Source organism: Bombus affinis, chromosome 16 (genome assembly GCF_024516045.1).
Source record: "Bombus affinis isolate iyBomAffi1 chromosome 16, iyBomAffi1.2, whole genome shotgun sequence".
NCBI lineage: Eukaryota > Metazoa > Arthropoda > Insecta > Hymenoptera > Apidae > Bombus > Bombus affinis.
Window position 1 is genome coordinate 2,909,224 of NC_066359.1, and position 27,066 is coordinate 2,936,289.

The following is a 27,066-nucleotide window of genomic DNA, read 5'->3' on the forward strand; positions in this document are numbered from 1 at the left end:
AATGATAGATTAATACATGTGCTATCTCTTTAACGAGCAGTGTAATGGTATTTTATAGATCTAAAGTATATCGTTCGATCTCGTTTCGATATTAGAAATATTATCTTACTTTGGCAGAAAGAATAGATAAAAAGGTATGTAGCGGCACATGAGCTACAGGATAATTCGAATCATGCTGTTGTTTTGCCTCGGAGTAGCAATATGTGTTAGGATACACACAATGTATTAATAAATAAATTCCGGGAAAAATAACGTGCAACAGTCGAACAAAGACGAATTTCAATTTTCCGACTCTCCCCCGACCTCCAGCAACCGAAAACAGTTTAGTTATCAAGCAGTTATCTAACAGTTATCGATCAGTATCTCTCGAGTATTTATCAGCGATCTTATTTTGCGACTTGTACACTGTACGATCGTCAGAGAATATTATCTGTATACTAATTTATTTAATTATTTTTATATATATTCTATGGTTTCAACAAGGAACAATCTCGTCAAATAAATCTCACGATCAAACATCCTCTACACAAATCCTCTACTTTGGTGCTTTGTCGTGGACGATCGAATTCGAATCAGGTTACGCTACTCGGAACTTGTGTCAAAGAGAGCACAATGGCCCCTCAAGGACAGCTGCCCCCAGTAATGTTCATGACGACCGATCAATTACCAGGCCGATTCTGGCGAGTAGGGTTTTTTAGGAAGTTCCAGAATGAGATTAGAGAATCAGTGGCATTAGCCAAGAACTCTACACGAGCTATCCTTAACAATTAATATTCTTTCTTCCTTTTTGCAACGCTAGGATCGCCGACAGAATGGCTGAATAAAATGTCCGAGCGAATTGCGACCGTGTTACCGCGGATATCCGATCGACGAGTTGCTGTACACGGTGCGAGTGCAGTGTATCGCGCGAAATGATCATTAGAGCGACGCATAGAGCAGTCAATAGAGTAATCGTTAGAGGTGTGATTTAATCGTGGCGCAGCAGGCCGAAAACGAACTCTCGCGGTCGACAAATAATTCGATCGAACTTTATTCGCGACCGCTGCCGGCCAAATGAGTTTCCGAACACATTTAACGATAATGAGCTTCGACCCCGGTGAGAGGCGGGATTATTTCGCGCGCCGCTTATTCCAAAGGCTGCTTTCGCTAAATCTGGATTATCAGGTGGAGGGTGAGGCAGAAGGGGGATGGTTGTGGTTAAAATACGCGCTCGGTGAAAGTGCAAGTAGTCGCGATAACGTGGCAACCCGATGAACCTAAGGTCACGCGCGTACAGAGACAGAAAATTATCGGCCAATTGCTGCTCTATCGGGTGAAACCCTGATAATAAAGCGAGGATAGAAGCTAGGAACATCGGATAATTATTGAGAAAAGGCTACCGATTTCGTAACCTGAATTGCTATTATTATTCGTTCACGAACCGAACGCATACGTTAGAAACAGAATATAATTAGAAACTTTAAGTAGCTGTACGTAACTATATTTAGTTACGTACAGTAGTTTAGTTCGGGATATTTCCCGAATAATATTTGTGACGGCACTCGACCACGAAACTTTTCAATGCCTTCACGACACAAAGCGCTATACCTTCAAAACGTAAGGTCGACATGCTTAATGTTCCATCGATATCCCTATGGTTCTTTAGCCGAATATTTGGAAGAATGCACACGCGGTAACCGTCATGGACATCTAATAAACGCGTGTGTAGTGGCGATATCGAGGGGCAACAAAGAAAAGAATCCGTTTGGTTTCGAACCAAAGGTTCATTCTGCCCCGAGCTGCGAAGTGCGAAAGGTTTAGCGTCATAGCGAAGCAAACACAATTCGAGAGACGTGGTTATTAACTCTTGATTGTTAATCGTTAATCGTTAATTGTTGTTAATCGTTAATCGTTATTTGTTGTTGATAATTAATCGTTAATCGTTAATTGTTGAGGGTAAATTGTTGATTGTTGATTGCTAATAGTTTAATAAACTTTTTTGTTGAACATCAAGAGTGTTTCTTGTGGGCACCTTCACCAACGACTACCTCACGTTGATAGTTAATTATTGTTGATAGCTAATCGTTAATCTTTAGTTGTTTATTATAAATTGTTAACTGTTGATTGTTAATAGTTTAATAAATTTTTTTGTTGAACATCAAGAGTGTTTCTTGTGGGCACCTTCACCAACGATTACCTCACTTTAATTGTTAATTGTTGTTGATAGATAATCGTTAATTGTTGATTGTTGATTATTAATAGTTTAATAAACTTTTTGTTGAACATCAAGAGTGTTTCTTGTGGGCACCTTCACCAACGACTACTTCAGGTTAATTGTTAATTGTTGTTGATAGATAATCGTTAATTGTTGATTGTTGATTATTAATAGTTTAATAAACCTTTTTGTTGAACATTAAGAGTATTTCTTGTGGGCACCTTCACCAACGACTACTTCAGGTTAATTGTTAATTGTTGTTGATAGCTAATCGTTAATTGTTGATTGTTGATTGTTAATAGTTTAATAAACTTTTTTGTTGAACATCAAGAGTGTTTCTTGTGGGCACCTTCACCAACGATTACCTCACTTTAATTGTTAATTGTTGTTGATAGCTAATCGTTAATTGTTGACTGTTGATTATTAATAGTTTAATAAACATTTTTGATGAACATCAAGAGTGTTTCTTGTGGGCACCTTCACCAACGATTACCTCACTTTAATTGTTAATTGTTGTTGATAGATAATCGTTAATTGTTGATTGTTGATTATTAATAATTTAATAAACCTTTTTGTTGAACATTAAAAGTATTTCTTGTGGGCACCTTCATCAACGATTACCTCACGTTAATTCTTAATTGTTGTTGATAGCTAATCGTTAATTGTTGATTGTTGATTGTTAATAGTTTAATAAACTTTTTTGTTGAACATCAAGAGTGTTTCTTGTGGGCACCTTCACCAACGATTACCTCACTTTAATTATTAATTGTTGTTGATAGCTAATCGTTAATTGTTGACTGTTGATTGTTAATAGTTTAATAAACTTTTCTGTTGAACATCAAAAGTGTTTCTGTGGACAGTTTCACCAACAACCTCCTCATACTATACACGGTACCTTGAAAAGTACATTCGCCCGTAAAGTAGCAACCCGAACGACAGAATCTAAATAGGTATATACTCACTTAGGCGTTTTTGCGAGTAAATACTTGTAAGACTAAGATCGAGCCGAGATTACAAAGTCGTTTAGACGCTGTATCGACGACGATACACGTCCGGGTTCTTGGTACATCGACCTATTTCACAATTTTCGAATTCACTGAGTTGTAATTAGCGAATATCGTGGTTCGCTCGTGTTATAACTCGCAGTTACTTGGAATCAATGACCGGAGGGCGTCTTCCAGCCGATTTTTATTCGGCTCGCCAGCGGATAAAGTTAAGAGAATGGTCATAGATCAGGTGGCTACGTGAGTCTTCCTGGAGCAAAGATATCGACGCCGATTTATTATTCCGGATGAAGGAATACGCAGGACGAATAGCTAAGCGGTGCAGGTCGAGCTACTCTATGGGAAATGGACAATGGACAGGGCAGCGTGGACAAATTACAAGGTCGGATCATCGTTAGGACTATTAGTGGCAATTAAAGGCTAAACGAAGGCCTATTTGGAGAATAGAAAGTCATTCGGAAGCGTATTATCCCGGAAGAGTATCCGGCGCTTAGATGATTCACCCTCGTTATCCTTCATCTTTGAACGATCTCTACGATATTTTCCATTTCCGATTTTCCAGACCGAATAACCGTTGGAAATCGAGACGCACGGCCCGTATGTCGGTAGAAGATCCCAAGACTCCTCGGGAAGACGGGAGAGCGGCAAAGAGAGAGAGAGAGAGAGAGAGAGAGAGAGAGACAGACAGACAGACAGACAGACAGAACAGAGAGGGGAAATAGAGAGAGGGGGGAAGAGAGGGGAAACAAGAGCGGTAAAAATGAATCGATAGGCGGAGTTTTTCATGACGCGGCGCTGGAGGCGCCAGAGGGTGGGGGTCGCGATAGGCGGAGTCTGGCTGATTTAGGGCCGCCATTTTGTGACAATGGACGAGAGGGGGGGTATGCCTATCTGATTGGCTGATCTACGGACTTCTCTCGTCCCGAACAAGCTTCTACAGATTGTTCGGTTGTACTCTCCGTCGGTACTCCAGCCACCCGGCGACCCGGCAACGCCGCCAACCCGTCCACGGCCCGTTCCCCCACCACCGCCACACGCACACCGCGCTTTTACCCCCACCCAGGCGACCCGCAGCGCCGTGAAAGCGAGACACGCGTCCTTCCCGCCACGGAATCGAACCGACTTGGCCCGACCACAGAATCACCGAACCCTTTCCTCGCCGAGATGTTTCTTTCGGTAAAGCGCCTATTACGTTGTTCTTGCGATTAGCCGAAAGGCTGAGAGCTCTTTTCGCATCATCGGATGTTGGAAACCGATGGCCGATAAGACAACGAAAGAATGTCGTTCGTTGTAAATGGAATTTACATTGCGCCGTTTACGTTATCGTCTCGAGATTATTTATTTTCGATATGTCGGACGATTGTTGCTGTAGCTTTCGGTAAAACTCGCCGTCTATCGCGATGATCGAGTACGCTATCGTCGTACGAGGTAAGAGCGCGATTAACAAGTTGCGTGGAACGTTACTCCGTGTACGTGTCGCGTATTTGCGTCACAGAGAACAGAAGCAAGAAGAGTAAAAGACGCGAGAAACACCGAGCTGCAGAGATAAGAAGATACGTACGCACACGTATAAATAGAGAAAAATAGGTGAATGCGTGCTGCAAAATTCTGTCTGAGAGCTAATGTTCCTCAAGAATTTTCCCCAGCCTCGGAGGTAGAAAGCGATCCGGACAGCGATCGCGCGTCGAAGGTCGTTGGCCCGTGAACAGATCCCGTGGATCGGATCCGAATCGGAGCGTTTAAAAGACTTTCAGGTGGAAGACAGGTCCGAATAGCGGATCGCGTGTAGAGGTTCGAGAGGACAACGTTGAAACCGGTGCAGTAACGCGCGGATTGTCAACGATCTCACAGAGGAAACATAAATCAACGATCGGCCTTTTCCTATTCCCAGAGAAATGGACTTTGCTAGGAAGAATATTTTGCAGTAGCCTATATTCTTTAGAATTTGAACAGGTTTGGAATTACGCGATAGAACGAAAGAAAGCTGACGCGTTATCGATACCTATCGATCGTCAGAGTCAATCGGTTACTCGTTAACGCCGTTTGGCGACGTTATCGACGAGTTCTCGCGGCTGCATCGCGATAGAGCGGATCGGAAAAGTCAGCCGCTATCGGATCGCCCGACCTGGGCCAACTTGTAACGCCAGTCGGTGCACTCTTGTCGTCTCATCTCTCGTTGCTTTCCGGCCTCTGGTTTTCGGAGGAGGGGCGTGTATCTTAATCGTCGTATCTCATCTAGATAGGCCGCCGGCATCCAGATCGGCTCACGGAAACGCGTGCACGCGTGTACCTGTATCTAGGTAGACACGTAAGCTCCGTATAGTCGTCCGACCCGCTCCAAAACCGAACAACGTACCATCGAATTACCAGCCGATCTGCGATCTGATTCTGTCGCTCGTCATTTTATCGGTCGACATCTCCGACATACGAAAATTACAATAGCGAATTTGAGCCTCTAACGCGTCGACGATCGATCTTTACCTCGCACGATGTCGCGTGGCAGCAAGATTTTCCTACGATACCTGTCCTTCGTGAAATTTAACTTTATCCGCCTGTTTAACACGAATGCATCACGAAATATGTATCCTGGTAATTTCGGGATCGTTCGGCCACGTTCGAGGTCGCCGATAATTTCATCGTGTAGTTGAATCGGCGGATGAAAAATTGGAAGAAACGCGGGCGAGATTCCTTCGAACGGCACGCGGAATCGCGCAATTATCGGCGGCACGCGGTGAATATCCGCGGCGATAGAACGGGCGCCAGTGGAAAATTCAATGTTCCCGAGCGAATTTAATGCAGTTCTCACCACCGATTGGCAGATACTGCGGCTCGACGCTGCCAAATCGTTCCATCAGACCGTGCACGTACCATATGCTCGTACGGCCTGCTTTGAATACATTAATAACCCCCGGCGACTCGGAATATTTGCACGACAAATTTGCGTAGATGGCCGATAACCGCGCGTCTAACCTAACGTGCAAAGTGTTTTACAGTGAAACGCCGGCGAAATTTACAAATGTTTGCTCGTTATAAATATTTCGGCGCGTTACCCCTTTGCTAAGTGTCTTCGACAGTTTTCGCGAGATTCCGCCGTTTTAAGGTCCGTCGAAAATAAGAGAAAAATCGTCCGAATCGCGTTCTTGTTACGCAGATTTCTTATTCTCCGAGTTTTATCCTACGATCAAACTAACTTTTGTAACAGCCTCTTGCAATAATTCGCCTGGCCAGATACAAAGATCAGCTGTGCTAATCTTCGATGTATTTCTCGTTGCAGTGAGACGATCGAAAACGTGAGGGAAACTGTTCGATGGAGACGTACGAACATCTGACAGTGTTCCAGGAAGGTGTTCGTACGTCTCCTATGAGAACATCTCGACGAGTACCAGGAAGACATTGAACAACCTGAACCAGTGAGACCGGGAAACAACGCAAACATCGGAGACTAGGAAATGTGACTAGGAAACGTGGACACCGTGGATGATGAACACCGTATGGATCATGTATAATACCTATACTGTTACATATAAAATTATGGTAACCAATTCGGGTGCGTTGCACGGCCTGCACGCGGAAACAACATTGCACGGTTGTGTATAAATGCACTTTTGTTTATTCGTTCGCGAAATTCCATACAAATATCTACACACGCAACGTGTACTTGTTCTCTAAGAGTCCTGTTTCTTACGATTTAAACGCGCCACCTGATATTCAGTCGTTCAGATACAGATACGGCCCTTCAGCGGCTGATGTGTACTTTGATGAAAATTGAAAGATCTTCGAGCGAAACCCAACTAACTTACGAGCAGTGAATTTTTCTAACTTTCGTACTGGAAGTTCAGTTCGTATAGTAAATACAATTCCATGCCATGAAACTATCTTTCTGTAATTTCCGTTTGATGAACTTTCTCTCGATCCGCCACTGTGCATCCGCGTACCTAAGGGAGCGAGAAAATAAGAATGCAAAATGCAGAATCATTTGGCTGAAGCAGTTAATTCTCGACCAACAGATAGCAACCGAGAAACGTTGGACGAGGATTATTGAAAACTCAGTGTGGTGGAAGGCAAAGTGCAAGGGCGAGTGGTTGCTAGACTTTGCAAGTACCGTAAAGATGTCCCCCGGTGAAATCCAGCTTATCGAACGAACGAATATTATGTAGATGCGGCCGCTAGCTAGGGAGGTGTTGAATAATTCCGTCGGATCAGTGCGCTGATTTCATCGTTCTCTGTGGCGAGCGTGTGCGAGCGCGTGCCTTTACGCAGGTGTATGCGCGCCTGTGTGCGTTTGTGGCGATGAAAGAGATGCCTTGCGCGATCGGTCGACCCAAATTTAGATCGGATCGAGGAAAACGGCAGGCACGGCGCGTGCCCCGCGCGAAGATCATCGCTCAGATAGACGCTTTCACGCACACTGTCGCTAGCAATGCGATTGAAAAATTTGCTCCGTTAATCGGCCTCCTACTCGCCGCTGTCCTTCGCCGAACCTGCGATCCAGATTCGTCTCCGATGGATTTTCCAGCGCTGTTTTTTCAAATAATGTAGGTATGTAGGTAGATACGGTGTTTCGATAATAGGTTACTATGGATACAACGTTTGGCCGCGGTTCGCACTCGCAATATTAATTAAGCACACGTCTCTCGTTTACGACGTTCGTGACAAGAAAAAGGAAAAACACGTGTAACCGTTATCGGTTGCTGAAGAGAGTCTGTCACGTGCCTACGCGCGTTCACACACAGACGTCGCGATTATGCTAATTGCGATTCATTTTCCAACAGTTTGTCCCGCCCGTTCTGCGCTCAATCTGCCCGGCGTTGCAAAGGTATCGGGCAACTACGAGAGGATCGTCATCGGTGTGCACGATCTCTCGTATCGATTTCCTCAGAAATATCTGGCTAAAGGATAACTGAGCCCTTTTCGAGAGAGAGAGAGAGCCGGAGAAAGGCGGAGTTGGAAAGATGGGAGAAGTCGCAAAAGGAGCATAGGGATGTTTCAGCCGGGTACGTAAATTTCCCGGCTGCTGTTGACGGATCGACCGGAAAGCAAGAAACTGGAATCGTAAACTCGTTAGCGGCTCTGTCGAACGTATTAACCGCGAATCCTCGGATTCTGTGCACATCGTCGATTCGGCAAGCGAGTGTAAAGAGGGCAGCCCTAGAACGAACAAGGGAAAGAAAAAAAGGCGAAATCGCGGTTGGAAAAACAAGAGGCTAGGCACCGCGGAAAAAGGAGCGCCGCTAGGGTCCTGCTGGAAAGAAGGGAGAGGCTCGGTGTTGACAGGAGAAGCAACACGAACGCTGCTGGGTCGTTCTCGTTGGTTCTATGGTGGGGAAGGAGTAAACGCCCGCTAGTAGGTTGGTCCGTGGCGGTAGGCGTGACCGGGTCGTGCCGAGTTGCGCCGAACGCTGGCGAAAGTTAACGAACGCTGGTGAACGCGAGGGGAACGTCGAGACCGGTGTTTTCGTTCGCCTTAGTTCCGCGCCGGGTGCCACGACAGTCGCATCGACTCGAGTTTACGTGCGCGCGCGCGCGTGCTTCCAAAAATCTTTCTCTCTCTTTCTCTCTCTCTCTCTCTATCTGTCTCCCCTCCCAACGCGGATCGAGCAGTCGAGCGAGAGGAAAACAGACGGCAGAAGGAAAGCCAGGGGAACTCGCGGAGACACGCGAACCTGACATCCCGACGACCCGGTTCGAGCACCAAGCCCAGCAGATTTCCGTGCACGATTTACCGTGCTCGTTTTCCCTGTGCATCGGTTTCGTTACATCGTACTGTTGTTTCTCACGAACGGCTCGGCCACGACTTGGACGACGACTTGGACGACGACTTGGACGACGCGCGCGATACACAGGGGCCCAGCTATCGACGCGGGCAACCATCCGAACGCCACGATGTGCTGTGTGTGTGTACTGTGCAGTGTCTTCTTGGTGCTAACTTAGTGATAACGATATTGAAACACGCCCACAGAGCGACGAGACGCCGCGCGGCGACATACCGCGCCACTCGGAATTCATAACTGTTCAGGTAAGCGTGTTTGGCTCGTAACGATCGCGAACCGCCGCTCCACCGATCGCCGACTCCTTTTCCAGACAGCAGCAGCCTCTACCACTTTGCTCCGCGGTCCACGTTCTATCCTTTTATCGGTGTAACGAACGCAAAGTTTGCAATAGATTCGCATTAGATTTGGAGTAGAAGTGACAATTTCCAGCGAATACCTGCTAAGCGCCAGATCGCCGCACGCTTTTCCTCTGGCGCCTTCGTTCCATTGTCTTTCGCGTTCGACTATTCTCTTCCGAGTGTGCAATAGTTCGGTTGTTTCTCCTTCGACTGTACAGGGTCGTTTTAGGAGGTCGTTGTACATCACCCAAGCAGATGTTTCTGTTCGTGTTTCTCAGTGCGATGGATGTAAACGGAGTCGAGAGTGAAAATCCGGTCGCTGTGGAGAAAAATTGGCGTCGTAAAGTCAACGTATCGCGATAGAGTTGCCATCGGTCCGTAGGTCGAATTTTCTTAGGATCGAAGGTCGGAGAAGTCGGAATTGTAGAGACAGAGTTCTCAGAGTCGCAGCGATACTCCGGTTCCCGTTTTTAGTAGAGAAAGTACGACTTTGGAATTTAGGAAGTCTCAGGTCCTTACGTAGGAGAAATTCAAGTTGTCGGTAGGTTGCTTTCGAAATTCGTCCCTCTAACGTTCGCCTACCTTCGCGTGAAAAATGTAACGGCTTACAGTCGAGCGCCTGCGATTCCATACAAAAACAGCGGCGCCTTTTTATTCGAATAGGTCGTTGACTCCAGTCTATTTAGAGGTCGAAGAAATTGCTTGTTTGCTCACGGCAGTGGGACGAAAAGATGGCGCCGACGGTCGCTAATTCTCTTTCACGCTCCGCTGTTTATCTTCAGCTTGCGTACACACCACCCTACGAAACTAAAAGTTAACTCGAATCTTGGGAAAATTCGGTCAGCGTTACGACCTCGCGGTCACAGAGCAACAGAAAGGCGAAATGTCGCGTAATCCTTGCTATTCGATTGGGAATTTTAGGTTCCCAGGGGAAACCGCGGCATAGGAGAGTCCAGTTTTTCCGATCGATCGGGTTACCGGCTTTCCATGGTAAATTAGAAACCCGATGCACGAATAATACTCGTGTAACTCGTTACGGTTGATTGCGTAACAGTTTGATTTCCACGAAAACAGAAAGAGACACAGAGCGTGTGTATGTGTGTGTGCGTTGGGCGACCGGAGTCGATCGAACTCCGACGGCGCAGGTAGATTTACCAATTCACCGGAAGAAACCCGGCGAGAACGCGTGGTGAGTCAGGACTTTCCGCGACTCAGGATTTTCCTTTGTTCTTGCAACGGCCGTTTGCCTGCCGTGGCTAAATCTGTTGACGAGGAAATGAAAATTACGAGCGTCGTTAGTGCCTGTCGTAGGTATCGTCTTTGAGAAGCAACGAGCTCCGTTGTTGCTAGTTCTTTTCTAATCGATTAGCCAGTGAAGACTATGCATGCCGTCAGCGCGATGATTTAAAATTGCTGTAACTAATCCCTTTAGGGATACAGCGTGATGATTCCCGCTTCGTAAACGAAGAAAATCCTCTCTCAAATTTACCAAAATCTCTACGAGTCAGGACTCGAAAGAATCGAACATTCGTCGCTTCCTAAGCGCAAGTTTCCTCGTACCGCCATCGATTCGTATCCTTTACGCGGCTCGACCAGTCGCGTTTAGTTTCCATGTACGTTCCACTTAGCAGCTTATTAACATACGTTAACGTCAATCATATTTTCTTTCCAACCATCAAGTTGACAACTGCCGCGACCAATTGTCACGTCGGGTCGATTGCGTTCTCCGTAAACACAGAGCGTAGTTCGCCTGTTTTCAAATTGTAAATATCTCGTTGGGTACGCTGTTGTAAGATTCCATGGAGTGTGGATGTCGAGTAAACAGGAAAAATTGGCAGGTCAAAGCATAATCTGTGTGTTGCCACAGTATCCAATACGCCAGTCGGACGCTGGCAATTGAATTTCTCGGAGCGACAGGTAGAAAATTGGAGGACAGGGCGGCGAGTCGGCGAGAAAGTGGATGATTTTCAAAGGGAATTCACCCCTTGCAGAAGGGAGGCGATATCGGCCGATGGTTTGCGCGCGGCCTATAATTGCTAATTTGCAAGTATAATAAACGACCGTCGGTTTCTGTTTTCATTTATTAGCCGCGAAATGCCTCCGCTTATTAGCGCAACCATGCATTCGAAGCAATTCGCTCGTTTCTTCGCGATAAACATTCTCTTCGCCGACGAAACGCCGGCCGCGTAGCTTCCTCCTCTTCGTCCTCATCCTCCTTCCCTTCCTCCTCCTGCCTCGCCATCCATCGATTCTCCTTACTCGAATTTTTATTTAATTATTCTTCGTCCTTCGTTCCTTCTACGGAGTTGCGTATTTAATGGAAAATCACGACGGTGTGTTGCGGAGGGATTTTTCCAGCGGAAATTTATATACGCGGATTTCGCGTCCTACCATCTTTAAACGCGATGAATCGACTGTGTCGTCGATAGACCGCGCATTTTTACTCGATTTTATATTTTTACCAATTGCCACGACTGAAAGGAAATGGAAGAGGGAGAGAAATAGTATGGAAATAGGCATTTGATTTATTAAATATCGCGATTAGTATTCCACTTTGGATATCTCGCACATCTTCCGAACATCGCACACCAATCGTGTGCAGCGTTCTACACCCTCGAATTTCTTGTAAATGTGCAAGAAACCACGGTCCAGTCATCGATAAATCGAACGATATCGTAGATCATCAACGAGTGCTCCATTGTTTCTGTAATGAACAATCGAATTATTGGTCGATACGATATCGAGTAAGATCTTCGTATTGCGAAAATTCTTGGTAACGTTGGCTCCAAGGATCTAGGCGTTTTTCTGTTCGTCGGAAATCATCGAATCCGGTATTTCCCATTTATCAGGTTCGATGTGAATTACGAGATCGGAGAATTCTTCGTAAAGACGATCGACGTAGGATTCTGCTTGCCTCTCGTCGTCGTCGTCCACTTTGCAACAAACGTGCAGTGTTTTATTCGACAAATTCCGCCTCCAGAGGTTCGCAGGTCTGCGAGTATCGCGTTTCCCTGTTGGAGCCTCGGTCCGACGGCTGAGAACGCACGCGCGACTTTCTCATCTTCGTCGTTGGCACTCGCGTCGACCATCTCCACCGTCGTCGAGTTTCCACGCTTTACGGCTTCTCTGCCTATCCGAATCTCCGGCTACCGCATAATCAAAATTCGCGCTCGATTTTGTACGAAACGAAAGTAAAGTTTCTAGAACGAAAGACACAAAAAGATATTGCAGTTTTGCAAAACGTATCTGTGCTCGATAAGAGCACGTAGCAAACGATTGTTATTTGTATGGTAAAGCTATCGATAGGAAACTCATGGTGTATCAACTTGAAACTTTCTTTCATCCGACGATGAAATTGAATTTCGGTCAACGGCATAGGATTTTCTGCGTCGCTGTCTTTCGCTCACGTTTCTGAAAGGTCCAAGCCAGTTCCGCTTCTTCGCTGACCTCTCAACAGAGATTCTAACGGCATATCGGAAATCTATAACACCTGATGCGATCTGCGTGATAATTTAAATATTATTCCATCACCGCTGCTCCCCGTAATACTTGTAATTCCGACTTACGCTGCTTCGTCGGAGAATCAATTTTCCGATCTTGGCCGGACCGATGTGACCCGAAATATCGCGCTTCCACAGACGCCATTCGAATACGCGTACTTTCCAAATATTTGCTTTTTCCATGCAATGTGATTTTCTGTTCGCCGCTAAAATAAAGTAGCCGAGAGAAAGAAGATCTAGGAAGAGAGGAGCGATCCGAGAGGCGCGTAATTAATTCTGGCTCGTGGAAAGATCGGCCGGAAAAGGGCAAACGATTAATCCGACTGGATACATTTTTTTTTCACGTTGCACGTGAGTCTTTGGTGGACTTTGCTTCAGGTTCGAGGTCGCCGCTTAACGATTTTCGTCGCCGTGTCACGAAATCGGCGGCGATTTGCTCGCACGTGCAACGCGACGCCGTTCTTTTTTTTTCGGACGGAACAAGATTAACAAATCTCGATAAGATTAGTCTACGCGATACGTGATCGGCCGGCTCGCTTCGATGGACGTGTTTTTTTTGCCGCGATGATGTAACGTCGTCACCTCTTGCGATAAATCATGGAACGTCGCGTTGCCGCGATTTTCGCGCCGATGACGCGCCGATGACCACGATGGAAGTTAACCAGCTTCTATCCCGAACCTTCCGGGCAAAAATCTTATCACTGCCTCGCCGATAAAACCAGATAAGATCCGTTGCCTTGCATCTTTTCGCGATTTGTCGAAATATCGTGGCTCTTGCGCGAAATCGCCAGTTTTAATAATAACAGAGTTGGACTCTGAACTGCCAACGACTTGAACTTTGACGATCCCACCGTTCCTCAAACTTCACCTTCTCCACCGACGTCCTTCGAGCTTTAAACCTTTTTTTCGTCTCTGTATCTCTCGAGATACCTGGATTTTTTCGATTATTCTATCGATAAAGGGAGATATAGTACACGAGAGGCGAAGAAATTACGTGCAATGGCAGAATGAAATATTTCAAAGCCACGCGAGTTTTCCTAATATTTATCGAAATGCAACGTCCATTTCGGCTGATAAAGACAGTCGTAGGGCGACGTGGTCAGATTCTGCGTTCCAACTGCTGCGTCCGTAATAGAAGATTCAGATTGGAAAATGGTGCGACGAAAAATGCGTAGAACGCAGCAGCGTAGATTCTCTTGGGTTATTTTCGACTCTCCTAATCTTGTCTAAAGTCATTTGGTAGTTTTCTTATCGGCTGGCGAGGTTGCTTATCTCGATGGTCGAAACATTCAAGCCCACCTCACGATTTCAAGGAGTGATCAGCCGAAAATATCGACGCCGGCGATCGTGATCGTCTTTCCGCTTGTCCCCCGCCATCTCCGCCGTTTGCTTTCGAGCGATTCGCCTCCTTCAGCCACCCTTCGTCGTCGCGTAACGCAAAAATCGCAGCTGACCCGGCGAATTCTGTCATTTTTCCATCCTCCGGTCGACCCGTTTCCACGAGTTCCGCAATTTTTCTTATCTTTTGGTAGAATCACCGCAGGACTCTGGGTATCTTTAGATTTCAGTCGGAATTTATGCAGAAGCTTTAGATATTAAGGATCATCCGAGACACTTGGCCGTACAGTTCTCCGAATTTCCAAACTCCAAGTAAGACGTATAGCCACGAGAAAGGTAGTCGTCGTACGACGCGTTTTTCGCTTGCACTTGCGACCGCGTGCCGTGGACGTGCAGTAGGTGGAACAGCAAAGTCTTCGAATTCGACAGAATCGTAATCGCTTGGAAACGGAATCGAAGGAATCGCGTACGCGAATTTGGCTGCGGTTTCGCTGCTGATGGTAGAGCTCGGAGGCTAGAAACTGGAAGGTTGTGCACTTTTGTCTAAATAGTGGAAAAATTGGCGATCATTATGAGCGCAATTATTGAATTATAATTAGCGTGGAAAGTAGCGAGAGACGCGAAGAATTATTGGAACCGCGTAGAGGCCGATTTCGTGCTGTTAATCTTATCGCCAGGCTTTTTGTGTATATCTTATCGGATCTCGTTCTCGAGTATTTTGTTTGGCCTGGACATATAATTTTGAAAACGCCTCGTCCCTCCGTCATCGACTACTTGTACGTACGTGATATATTTTTCTAGCAATTCTATCGACCATTAAAAACATCCATTTCCACAAATTTCTTCCCATTTTTATCTAATCCATCGTGTTTTCGACGGACGACCACGAGGAGGCGACCCTCCGTGACGATCTTCACGAGAAGGAGCAAAGTTCTTGCAACTAGCGTATTATCATTTTCACGCGTTATGTGTACAGTTACGTATCGTTGTGTACAGCTGACTGACCGCAATCGAATTTTACAGCAAACGGTCTTATAGCAGTAAATAAATAGGCGATAAAAGACATTGTCCATTGCGGTGGTTTTCCGAGCGTACAACGCTCTATCGATATCGGGCGATCGGTCCTTTTGGTTACGTCATCCACGACCTTGATCATCGACTGTGTACCCGGGCCGATTGATAAATCATTTGGAGGCACTCGATGGTCGAGTGGGCCGAGCACACATCAGTGTCGCCTGGCTGAAGCGCGCAGATCGGGAGCTAATTAACCGAGATCTGTCGGAGCGATCGGCTATCGTGATCGCGGACGGGTGAGTCTGGCCGCGAATTTCTTGGTTTGTTCGCGCGTTTATCTGCGAAGATCTGGCCGAGAGATCGACCCGCCACCTCGGCCGGAAGGAAGAGCCGTGGAAATTGGCCGGTCGATCGACGTCAGCGCGACCAACATCCGATTACCATGTTGCGCGCGCGGCATCTTAGATCGGTTGTTCGCGCTGCTAGTGCCTTTTCCCTCTCGTTATCTCGCTCCTTTTCACGAAATTCGCCGAGGAGCGGAAGAAAACAGCCACGTTCCTGTGTCTTCGATCATCCGCGTCTAATCGCCCAACCAGATAAACCGACTGTTCGCCACCGGATCCCGCGGTTTTCGCCGGCCACGTCTCCAGTTTCGGTGATGTTCGTGTTATGTAACCCGCGAATGACATGTTTTTTTTTTTACTAGCAGCCGGAGCAGAGTTACGCGCGCACGCGTAATTTTCGGCAAAACGACGTACCGCAACTTTGACCTTGCGCAATTTCAACGTTCCGCGCCGATGCCTCGCTTCGTTTCGCGATACACGCGGTTTCGTGGTTTCGTAAAATCGCCTGCGGACGAGTAAGAAAATCGACGTACGTTGCCGCGAACGAAGCGAGCGACTGACTTACGGACCACCAGGTGTACCTACCTTTCCTCCGTCCACTAACCGCACACGCATTTTCTTCTTTGTCGTTGCAGAAGGCGGGGTCAGAGACAGATTTTCCTCGCGATCGTGAACGAAGCGCCAGGATTACCTATGACCTGGCCGAGCGTCTTCAGTAGGACCACGCTTCCGGCAGAGAGGCGTTTTTGGCAGCGTTCCTAATCCCCTTTCCATTTCCCTTCCCCCTCGCGTCCCCCTACCCCCGTGCATCCTTCCTGGTTCTCCCCCTGCTGGAGCAACCCCCTCTGAACGATCCGATCGTCGACCTTTCACCCTTCCGCTAGTCGCAAGAACAGCATTCTCGACAGGATGGACATGAGCAGCGAGTCGAGCGCGGCTAGGTGGTACGAGCCCCCTAGGTCCACGTTGGAGCCGCCCTCGGGGGGCGCAGGAGTCGCCGGAGTCGTCGGCAACCCCACCGATTACAGGGGTTACTACCCCCACGCAGGACCAACCGCCCATCACCCCGCAGCCGCCGCACATTACGCTCACAGTAAGTGTAATCATTTTGTTCTTCTTCTCAGCAGCGCTTCAAGTACGCTTCGTTAACGAACTGCGGATTTTCATGCGAATTTTCCACAGTGTAACGAAGCGTCCTTATCGAGGCGAGTATTTACAGAAAACAACGGACTATCAGGTCGTCGGAAAAGTGTCTTTCTTTCGCAAACGTGCCTTTTACAACGCGAAGCCAAGTGTGTGAAACGTCGCGGTGTTTCTCTCGTCGTAATTCGAGAAAATAATACGGAAGGAAAACATTTGCTCGTAAAACGAAAGACAGTTTCCGGACAACCTAATAGTTCAGACGTCCGTGCGTTTTCGATATTTCGTTGGTTCGGGTCGCGCGCGTTCCAGTTTCACGTGAAAATCCGCGCGGTGTATTCGTCGTAATAATTTCCATTTTCGGGCGTGTTTTTTTTTGAGATTAGAACGGCGGAGTTACAGTTACTGTCGATCAGTTATCAACCAGTTATCAACGAATTATCAGCCATCTAATTAACGAGCCATTAGCGATCCTATTTTACGACTTACACGAGCGTCTCAGCCAATATAGCGAGTATACTAATTTATTATTTGAAATATATTGGACGGCTCAACGAGAAGCAATAATATCTAATAAATCTTACGATCAAACGTGGAAGGTGTGGTTGGAATTATTCCACTTCTTTCGGCAAGATCGTGCAGGGTGCTGGCCGAATTTGCAGATAAGATATCGTTACGTTTGCTTAGGCAAATACACCCGCGGCACGTAACCTGTATCTTATCGTCATCTTCGCCTAATTCTTCTCGCTTTTCGGTGAAAAGAGACACTCGATTTCCAGTTGATCGATCGATAGATAAAGCCGAAGGAAGCTTCTTTATCGCTGCCTATCCTACTCGAATCTGGATTTTTTCTTTTTTGCGCGTTAACCCTCGGTGTAATCGACGAAAATGTTCGAACGTCCTATCCGCGAAACGCCAGATGTATAGCGATAATTTTACTCTCAATTTTCCCTTACCGTAACGAGTACCGTCTCAATGTATCCGCTCGAGCGAAAAGTCACTCGAAATTGCGATATAATTTCACGATGAAGTTCGCATACGTGCGTGACACGCATTGCTACGCGTTCACCTTGCCTCTTCCGTCGCTGCTTGGTAATTGTAATTTATTCTATCGATAATTGCTATGTAATACATATATATATTTACTTATGTGTGCGTAATAATTATTACGTTAATGATTATAATTCGTAGCTTGGATGCTAATAAACAAGTAGCTGCGGAACGCGACACTTTGTATAACCCGGTGAAACTTCCCTTCGTAATGGCAACCATAATTTACTCCGTATGGGATAAGTGCATGGGGTAGCCGGTTAACCGCTTGTGTAAAAAGCGCCGGTATAAATAAGTTTGTCAAGCTTCGTTATACAAAATATTTTGCATGAATCTTTGTCGCGTGAAACGCGAATCGACGTAAAATTGCCTAAAGGAACGAGGAGGAAACGTTGTTTCGCGATATTTTGTCATAGAACGTTAACGATTGTCCGAGGGAATATAAAAATTGCTTATCCACACACAGGGGTTAAGGATTAAAAATTGGCGGAGGGAAGGGGTTGCCGCTGGCGTGCGCCGGTCTTTCCACCCCCAACAGTCGTAAAGCTGGCCGACATACTCGCACGGGGTAGAGTACGCTGGTTTTTTCGCGTGTCTCTCGTGACTCGGTTCAACGATCGGCTAATGGCGTCTTGGTCTAGCTCGTTAATTACCACGCGGATATTTAATTATGTCGTCGTGTCGAGGCTGCCCTCCGGGGCACTAAAAAATTCCTGGAAATTTTGCAAAACATCAGCCTGGCTGCACGAAACTCTCTCCTCTTGCCGTTAAATTCTTTCGGCGGCGTTCTTTTTTCGCGGTTAACGATTCCCATGGTCGACGGTTTCTTTCGAAACTGCTGGCCATCGTTTCACGCGAAGACGCACGATCGCGTACTCGCCGGAAGTGGATGGAACGCCGGCCTCGAATTAGAGGCGAGTACGGCGATTGAAAACTAACATGCTGCTTCTTAACCTCGAGGCCGGCATCTCGGTGCGCAATCGAGCCTCGATTATCCACTTTCGAGCACGCGACCGCGTACGCCGAAACGGCGGCTCTGTTTCTCTCTGTCTGCTGCTCTCGAACCCTCCGCACCTTTGGCAAATGACTTTTCGTTTCCAGTCGACTATTTCACCGCGGTCGTCAGAACCAGCTCTACCCGGTTAACTCAACCCTGCCGCGATCCTCGAAATTTTATCTTCTACCACCAGCAAAACACCTTTAAAACACGTTCACTGCCACGGCACCCGTATTCGGGTGACAGCAAAGTTTCCGCTAGGACCGCGTCACCCGTATTCGGGTGGCGTTTATTCGACTACTTGCGAAGGATCGTAGTAGGTTTTTGAAAAGATGTTCTAAAGGAAATAATAAAACTGTTGAATTGTTATAAAATAATGTGCCGGCACTCGACAACAAATACCATCGGATAATACCAAATGGTGTCGGACGACGGCAGCCCAGCGGTTAGCGCCTTAGGTTACGAACGTTCGGAACCCGGGTTCAAATCCCGGCACCCGTAATCCGATTTTTCTTGCGCGAAAAAATGAGGAGAAAAGCGGAGTACTCCAGCAGTGACATCTACACCAAAAAAACAGCTACAATTATCACGACCTGAGTAGTACGAAAATTGTTTGTTAAAAAAATGATTTACTCGCATTACTAAAATATCGATGGGAGTACTAGCACTGTACTAGCGATACGCGTGGCCTTTGGCGGACATTTCAGGGAAAACACGCGTGTCAGTCAACGTGTTAACGTTCTAATCGGAAGGAGAAGAAAATTCACACGCGTATCGATAACGATTCTCTGGTATTTCGTTGAAGACTATGACACAGGTAGTTCTCCATATCGAAGGAAATAGAATAATCTGAACGAAAGAACGCCGGGTTAACCAAGCCTGGCGAAGTTTCAACGGGCCTCCATTCTCTGGTCGTTGGTTGTCTGTTTGCGCGTCGCTTTTCGCCCGTGTGTATAACGACGAGGCCGAGAAAAAGCGATAGCGCGTACGGTCTAGGTAACGCCGATAGTTCTCGGTTCTCCGTCGCTGGCCAAGCATGAAAAAGCAGAGAGAAGAGAGAGAAAAGAAGAAGCTGAGAGGGAAAAGAGCGCAAAAGGGACAGAGTGAGATGGCGGTGGGACAGAGGAGGGAAAGGAGCCAAAAAGTGCACGAAGAGGCACGAAACTCGATACAGCCGGTCGGATCTCGAGGCCCTGGAACGCGATATCCCTGATTCTTGCCGACGTGCATGGATCATACTCGGTCCTCTGTTAACTCGTGCTGCGCTAAAAAACCAGCGCCCTAATCGGAATCAAATCTCTATCTGTCGTTGGAGCCGCGGCTGCTCGCCATCCCTGCGACTTCTTTACGACTTCTCTCCGCTCTTCTTTCCCTCTTTCCTCTTTCTTGTGCTGGCTGCGTCGGTGCTTGACCCCCTGACACCGCCGGCCATGGTCCTCAGGAATTCCTGCTGGCCGTGTGAGAACGTGTTTCCAGAGCAAGCAGTCGTTTCTCCGTCTTACCAACCTCTGATTATCGCCTCCGATTGAAACGTCACTACCTGTATCCTCCCCGTCATCCATCAGTGTACCAGTCGCTGTTTTGACAGCCGAAGCCTCGCCAACCTCGCGAGCAACAGACTCTCGAGCACGCGTATCGTCCCACACGGATTCTTCCACTCGATCGAATCGAATCCTGTTTCACGAAACGACTGCCACGCCAGGAATTTCTTACAGGGAGGAGGAAGAGGATGGTCGTTTGGAGAATTTTTGACGAAAGTTTGACGGGTTTTCTAGCGAAAATTCTCTTCGTGCGCGATTAGCGCCAGATCCTCGATTTCTCTATCTTTGTTCTCTATGTTATGCATTTTGTTACTGGAAAGTGCGTTAACTTGTTTAATGTTAACATAACGCCAGAGCTAGCAACGATTGAAACGTGTAAGGATCGCATAGCAAGAAGATTAGCGTGGAAGATAGACAGGAAAATAGGCGAATAATCGAAGACAGAAGGCAAAAGCTGTCCATTTATTTTACAAAGAATCGTTCAAAGTTCATATGCTACGAAAAATCACAAATTGGTCGCTTTGACCAGCCTCTGGCGTATACCTGCTTGCACTAAATGACGCAAAGGAACGAGGTAATATAATATTTCTGCTTTCTGTAACAGTTGCTAGGTAGAACAACTCCGTATCAGTGCCACCGCTTGTTCCATCGCTATTCTAAAAAATACCTGTCGGCGTGAAAAATGCGCAGTCCAGTCGTTGGAAACGTACGATCGCTTGCAGTCTCGGGTCGTCCGAATCTGCCAGCCTGCAGACTCGTTAGAGAAACGGTTCCCGGAGGATGTTTCTGTCCGCGAGTGATCGATCGAGGAAAGTGCCACGCGGATCGGGGGCGTGCAGGGCGATGGGTAAAAAATAAACAAGACAGGCGGACGCTCGCGCTCCCCGGGATGCATAATACACACAGTGGTTGCGGCAGACAGGAAGGAAGCGCAGCCAACCGCGAAGCCCACGGGCTCTCAGAGAGGTGCATACGTAATTGCAGGCCACGCGGGAGGCGCTGCTTTTGTAGGTTACCCTCTCCTCTCTTTCTCTCTCTCTCTCTCTCTCTCCTCTGTCTTTTTCCCTCTTTCCGACTCCCTCCCTATCCTCTCTCTCTCTCTTTCTCTCTCTCTCTCTCTCTCTATTCCTCCATCTCTTCCTATCTCCGTTCTCGACCTGCCGATCCTCCCGCTGCGTTCTTCTCGTGCGTGTTTATCTCGGTCGTTTTATCTGGCTGGCGTTGCACCGCGCGTTTTTCCGTCTATCCGCTCCGTCTCTCGCATTTTTCCTTCTCGCTTTCCTTCGCCTACCTGCGGCCGCTTAATTGCTCTATTTACCCCCTGCTCGCTTCGGTCTCCTGGCTGCGTACGACCCGGTCGAAAGTTTCGCCGTGCAACAACGAGCGCGGAGTCTGGTTTCGTGCGAGCAAACTGTGGAGGCCCGCCGCGACGAGCGAGCCAGAGGATCCGCCGGTCGAACACGGCGCACAGGTCGTGCAAAACTCGCGACCGCCGCCATCTTGCGCAAATGCACACGCCAACCGAAGGCGGAGCCTCTCCCGGGGCTCTCTCTTTCTCTCTTTCCCGGTTGCGTCTGTCTTGCTGGCCTCTCTCTCCCCCGGAGAGACCAGAGTCTCGCGAGGCAGATGCAACTCGCGATGCAGCTTCGCCGCGATCAATCTTCCTCCTCGTTCTTGCTTCTCTCTCTCTCTTTCTCTCTCGCTCGCCTCTGGCCAAGAGGGTTCCTCTGGACTCTCGAGCCGGTAGCCCCCTCTCGATGTCACGATTCGACGGCGCGCAGGCTACGCTCGCCCTCCGCCTGGCGGATTTTTTACTTTTATCGAGAGGTCAGCCAGTTTCCTGGACCCGCGATCCGTTTTCTTTGGAGCTGTCGCGAGCGCTCGGGGCTTCTCGCCGTGGATTTTCGATCTCGGGCTGCGCTTGGTTTACCCGTCGGTGACGGCGACCAGAAAATAAGAGACGAAAAATCGATCTGGTGGTTTCTTCTTGCGAATAATTGGCGAGCGCTTAAGAGAGCTCGCGGCGAGGAAAAAAGAATCGATAAAGCCGGGGCGAGCGTATGGGGTGAAATTGCATGTTATTACGAGAAAGCCGCTGGTGGCGGTCGACGACCAAATGAGACGTTATTTTCTCCTGGAATTTCGTACACGCCGTGAATCTTATTACGACCGAGGCGCGGTCTCTCCGCCCTCTCTCTGCTTCCACCCCTCCATCTGGCCTTTTTCTTTTTCCCTTTGTTTGCCATCGTAATTCGGCGATTTACGACGTGCCGTGGCGAAGTATTTTCGCGAAAATAACTATCCTTAATCTTTACGTGTCTTTAATGGTGGCAGATAAGTCGCGTTTCGTCGGTAGCGTTCGATGAACTCGAGAACTCTGTCTCCCCTCTCACCCTCCCAGCTGTTGCCAACGAAAATCGCGAGAAAAATCGCGAGACGGTCGCGACTCGGTTGAACGAATGGTCGGCCGATTCGTGGAATCGCGGACTGTTAAGGGCGACAGATGGCTTAATCGCGGAACGGTGCACGACGATTGCTCGATGACTTACTCGAGCAAAGAAGAGGCGACGTAACGAGGGAATAATTAGCCGGGACCGTAGAAACGCGGGCCTTTCCTTGAAATAGCGACGAGAGCCGCGCATAATTCACGCGATTTCCTTTCCCGACGCGATTTTCTCCTGGCTGGCTCGCAGTGAATGAAATGGCCGCGCTCGTTATCCGCCGCGATCTCTCGCCTCAATGGAAAACAAGCGTCCGCGAAATGGCCGGCAGAAATCAATTTCCATGCATTGGCCGGTGTTGAATCAGCGTGGTTAAAAATTCGTGCATCGACAGGCTTCCTTGCTTTCTCGTTACGTCTTTTTATACGTTTGTATACGTCGATAGGGAAAGGCTCGTCCTTTGAAAGCGACGGCCCGACGCTTTGAATCCTTTCCAGCCTTTCACACTCGTCGCTCGTTCACCACGCCTTTGCACAAAAGCCACGCGGCCACAGCCAACGGTTACCTCGGGGCGGCTAATTATTTGGAGTGCAGCCGCTTTGATGTCGAATGCCGACCCAAACGGAGATACCACGCGTGTCGCCGCGCTTTCCATTCACCGGATAAATCGCGCAGAGAAGATTTCGCGCCTCTGGAAACTCCACCGATGAATGAGAGAATCCTTTGCTTTATCCATCGCGCCGCTCGCGTAAATCTCGCAGTCGCGCGCAAGTATCCCGACACTTGGTGCAATCTAATTAAAAGATTGATATCTTTATCGCATTTTCAAGCCTATGGAAATTGTATACGTAATGTCGGATATCCGGCGGCTTGCGAGATCGTACCGCGTTCGACCTTGAAACGTCTCATCACGCGCTAACTCGTCTTCTTCTCTTCGATGGCAAACTCGTATTGCTTCTGACCTATGCCACCGTGCTCGAGTATTTGGACACCCGGTGTCCAGCAATCCTATCGAGAAACCGGTACTTTTATTACGTTTTCCGCGTTAGGAAAATCGTCGGACACGCTGGCTCGCGAGATTACACCGCGTTGGACATTGAGACGTCTCATCGCGCTGATTTATCTTCTCTTCGGAGAATAAATTCGATAAACTCGACATACCGCGTTGCTTTGAGGCGTTTGAACACTTGGTACAATTTAATCGGTAGATTTGTATTTGTAGAAGCGGGTTCCACTTCGAGGAAAACTCCACGTATTTTCTGAAGTATAGTTTTCTTAGCTCGAGAACCCGTTGAGTAATTTTTAGCACTAAATCAATTTGAAGGGTTTCTTAAGTTTCTAGGAGCATGCGTTGCACAGATGATGCAACGGGGTACAGACAGGTCAGTTTTTCGTAATTGTACAAATACCCATAGACCCCCATAGCTTCGAAGCTCTTTCGTAAAGCAACGCTCTATAAGCAACATTCTACTTGTAATTAGACTTGCTTAAGTATTTTTCTTTGTTGTTTAATTTGTACTTTACAATTTGTCTAGTTGGATATTTGGTAAATTTGTCTAGTTTAATTGATAAATAAAATGTGGATGGCTATCCCCGGTGGGATACCATCTTCGAGTTTGACTATTTTATTTCTACGTTTGGATTAACGCAATTTTCGAAATCTCTTTTGCTTCTCTATTTTTCCTTATTTCTTGTCTTATATGGTATTTTTATTATTATTTAATTTGTACTTTACAATTTGTGTAGCTGAGCATTTGGTAAATTTTTTTAAATTTCATCTATGGCTTGTTACAACAAACACTTTTTTTTATTATTTAATTTGTACTTTACAATTTGTCCAGCTGAAGATTTGGTAAATTTTTCTAACTTAGTTGCTGAATAACATGTAGATAGTATACCACTGGGGATTTTGAGTTTGACTATTTTATTTCTACGTTTGGATTAACACGATTTTGGAAATCTCTTTTGCCTCCCTATTTTTCCTTATTTCTTCTCTTATATGGTTTTTTTATTATTTAATTTGTACTTTACAATTTGTCCAGCTGAAGATTTGGTAAATTTTTCTAACTTAGTTGCTGAATAACATGTAGATAGTATACCACTGGGGATTTTGAGTTTGACTATTTTATTTCTACATTTGGATTAACACGATTTTCGAAATCCCTTTTGCTTCTCTATTTTTTCTTATTTCTAGTCTTATGGTATTTTTATTATTATTTAATTTGTACTTTCCAATTTGTCTGACTGGACATTTGGTAAATTTTTCTAAATTTCACCTATGGCGTGTTACAACAAGCACTTTTTTTTATTATTTAATTTGTATTTTACAATTTGTCTAGCTGGACATTTGGTAAATTTTTTTAGCTTAATTGTTAAATAAAATGTGGATGGTTACCCTCAGTGGGATCTTCGAGTTTAACTATTTTATTTCTACATTTAGATTAACACAATTTTCGAAATCTCTTTTGCTTCTCTATTTTTCCTTATTTCTTGTCTTGTATGGTTTATTCTTTAATTATTATTTAATTTGTACTTTACAATTTGTCTAGCTGAGCATTTGGTAAATTTTTCTAAATTTTACCTATGACGTGTTACAACAAACACTTCTTTTTATTATTTAATTTGTACTTTCCAATTTGTCTGACTGGACATTTGGTAAATGTTTCTAAATTTCACCTATAGCGTGTTACAACAAGCACTTTTTTTTATTATTTAATTTGTACTTTACAATTTGTCTAGTTGGACATTTCGTAAACTTTTCTAACTTAATTGTTAAATAAAATGTGGATGGCTACCCCCAGTGGGATCTTCGAGTTTGATTATTTTATTTCTACGTTTGGATTAATACGATTTTCGAAATCTCTTTTGCTTCTCTATTTTTTCTTATTTCTTGTCTTGTATAGTTTTCATTATTATTTAATTTGTACTTTACAATTTGTCTAGCTGGGCATTTGGTAAATTTTTCTAAATTTCACCTATGGCGTTTTACAACAAACACTTTTTTTTATTACTTAATTTGTACTTTACGATTTGTCTAGTTGGACATTTGGACATAAATTTTTCTAGTTTAATTAATAAATAAGATGTGGATGGCTGCCCCCAATGGGATTCTCGAGTACTTAACACTAGAACTACCGCACCAGTCAAATTGACTGGTTTTACAATTTTATTTTAAAATTCCTACTTCGTGTTATATTTTCTTTCCGCAATGATGTAATGACTTTCGCAACGATAGCTAAAAGTATAATATAACGAATTTTATTTTGTTTTCTATGTGTTCAAACTGAAAATAATTTCGTATCGAGACTATTTGTACCAATACTAATCAAAATGACTGGTACTTGTCAAAGTGTAAAAGGGTGCTGCGATCTATTTATCGAACCCCAATTAACCAGTTTCCTCGTTTTCTACAATTTGCCACGCGTTTTTCAAATTTTTACCGCGTATCACTCGATACGACGATATCAGTTATCAGGAAAGTTCCAGATCGATCGCTAGATCGCTAGATGCTAACGCTAGAAATACCACGGCAGTCAAAACGACTGGTTCTACAATTTTATAAATTTGTCAACTCTCATTTAAGGACCATGGTCCCAGATGGATTAATAATATCAAAAATGTACTACATAACATTGAATTGCTTCTGTAAGAAAGTAACAAATCAATAAATATAAAAATATTCCATTATTAGGTATTTTTTAAAGACCAGTCATTTTCACTGGTCTTGGTAGAAATAGCTTCGTGTTCATCCACGCATTTCCTCTCTCTCTCTCTCTCTCTCTCTCTATTATGAGATAAAAACTCAACAGTATTTTTATCAGTATTTTTAGGTTTGCAACGCTTCGTTAGAAGAATCTTTCTCTGCTGCTAATTCCTCGCTTCTTGCTATAACTGCGATATTAGCTGCTCCGCTAAATTGCAAGTAAAACGTGGAGTACTAGCGTATCGATCAAGTTCCGTACTTATCTTTGATAAATAGCTGACACTTGATCGAATCTGTAAGAATTTGCGGAACGCGGTTGAAAACACATAAGTATTCCACTTATTCCAAGATCTCCAACAAATACGTTTATATTCGCTGAATTTAGATATTTCCGTGGAATCAGTGTTATCCACTTTCGATTATTGCTTCCTTATTTATAACAATTAACACCAGCTATTTATCTGTATCAATGCTACTAACCGTATCTATTGGATTGGCAACTAAGTGATTGCGGATTTTGTCATTACCACCTAATGAAAAAACCCGCAATCGCTTAGTCGCCAATCCAATAAATATGACCTACGTATGTGACCTGTTTGAGACGAGATCGGAGACGAAAATCAATCTGTTTAAAACTACGGAAAACGCACGCGTTATATAACACGTTTTGCAATTTCGTTAACACCGCAAC

At 45.9% G+C, this 27,066-nt stretch overlaps 2 protein-coding genes across 10 annotated transcripts in view; both read left to right on the top strand.

The window, feature by feature from the left end:
- The window catches only part of LOC126925482 (uncharacterized), a 126,620-nt gene extending 102,255 nt beyond the window's left edge, over window positions 1–24,365 (top strand). The window contains exon 2 of the mRNA XM_050741055.1: window positions 20,629–24,365. Coding sequence (XP_050597012.1) covers window positions 20,914–21,978 — 1,065 coding nt within the window. The 5' untranslated portion in view covers window positions 20,629–20,913 and the 3' untranslated portion in view covers window positions 21,979–24,365. The remainder of the gene's footprint in view (window positions 1–20,628) is intronic.
- The window catches only part of LOC126925478 (GATA-binding factor C-like), a 96,438-nt gene continuing 78,014 nt past the window's right edge, over window positions 8,643–27,066 (top strand). For 4 of the 9 annotated variants that reach the window (XM_050741045.1, XM_050741047.1, XM_050741040.1 and 1 more), the window contains exons 1-2: window positions 15,142–15,455; window positions 16,139–16,596. In XM_050741045.1, coding sequence (XP_050597002.1) covers window positions 16,413–16,596 — 184 coding nt within the window. In that variant the 5' untranslated portion in view covers window positions 15,142–15,455; window positions 16,139–16,412. Of the gene's footprint in view, window positions 9,215–14,335; window positions 14,926–14,973; window positions 15,121–15,141; window positions 15,456–16,138; window positions 16,597–27,066 lie in introns of those variants that run through there. The other 5 variants (XM_050741041.1, XM_050741043.1, XM_050741042.1 and 2 more) reach the window with 5 other exon arrangements.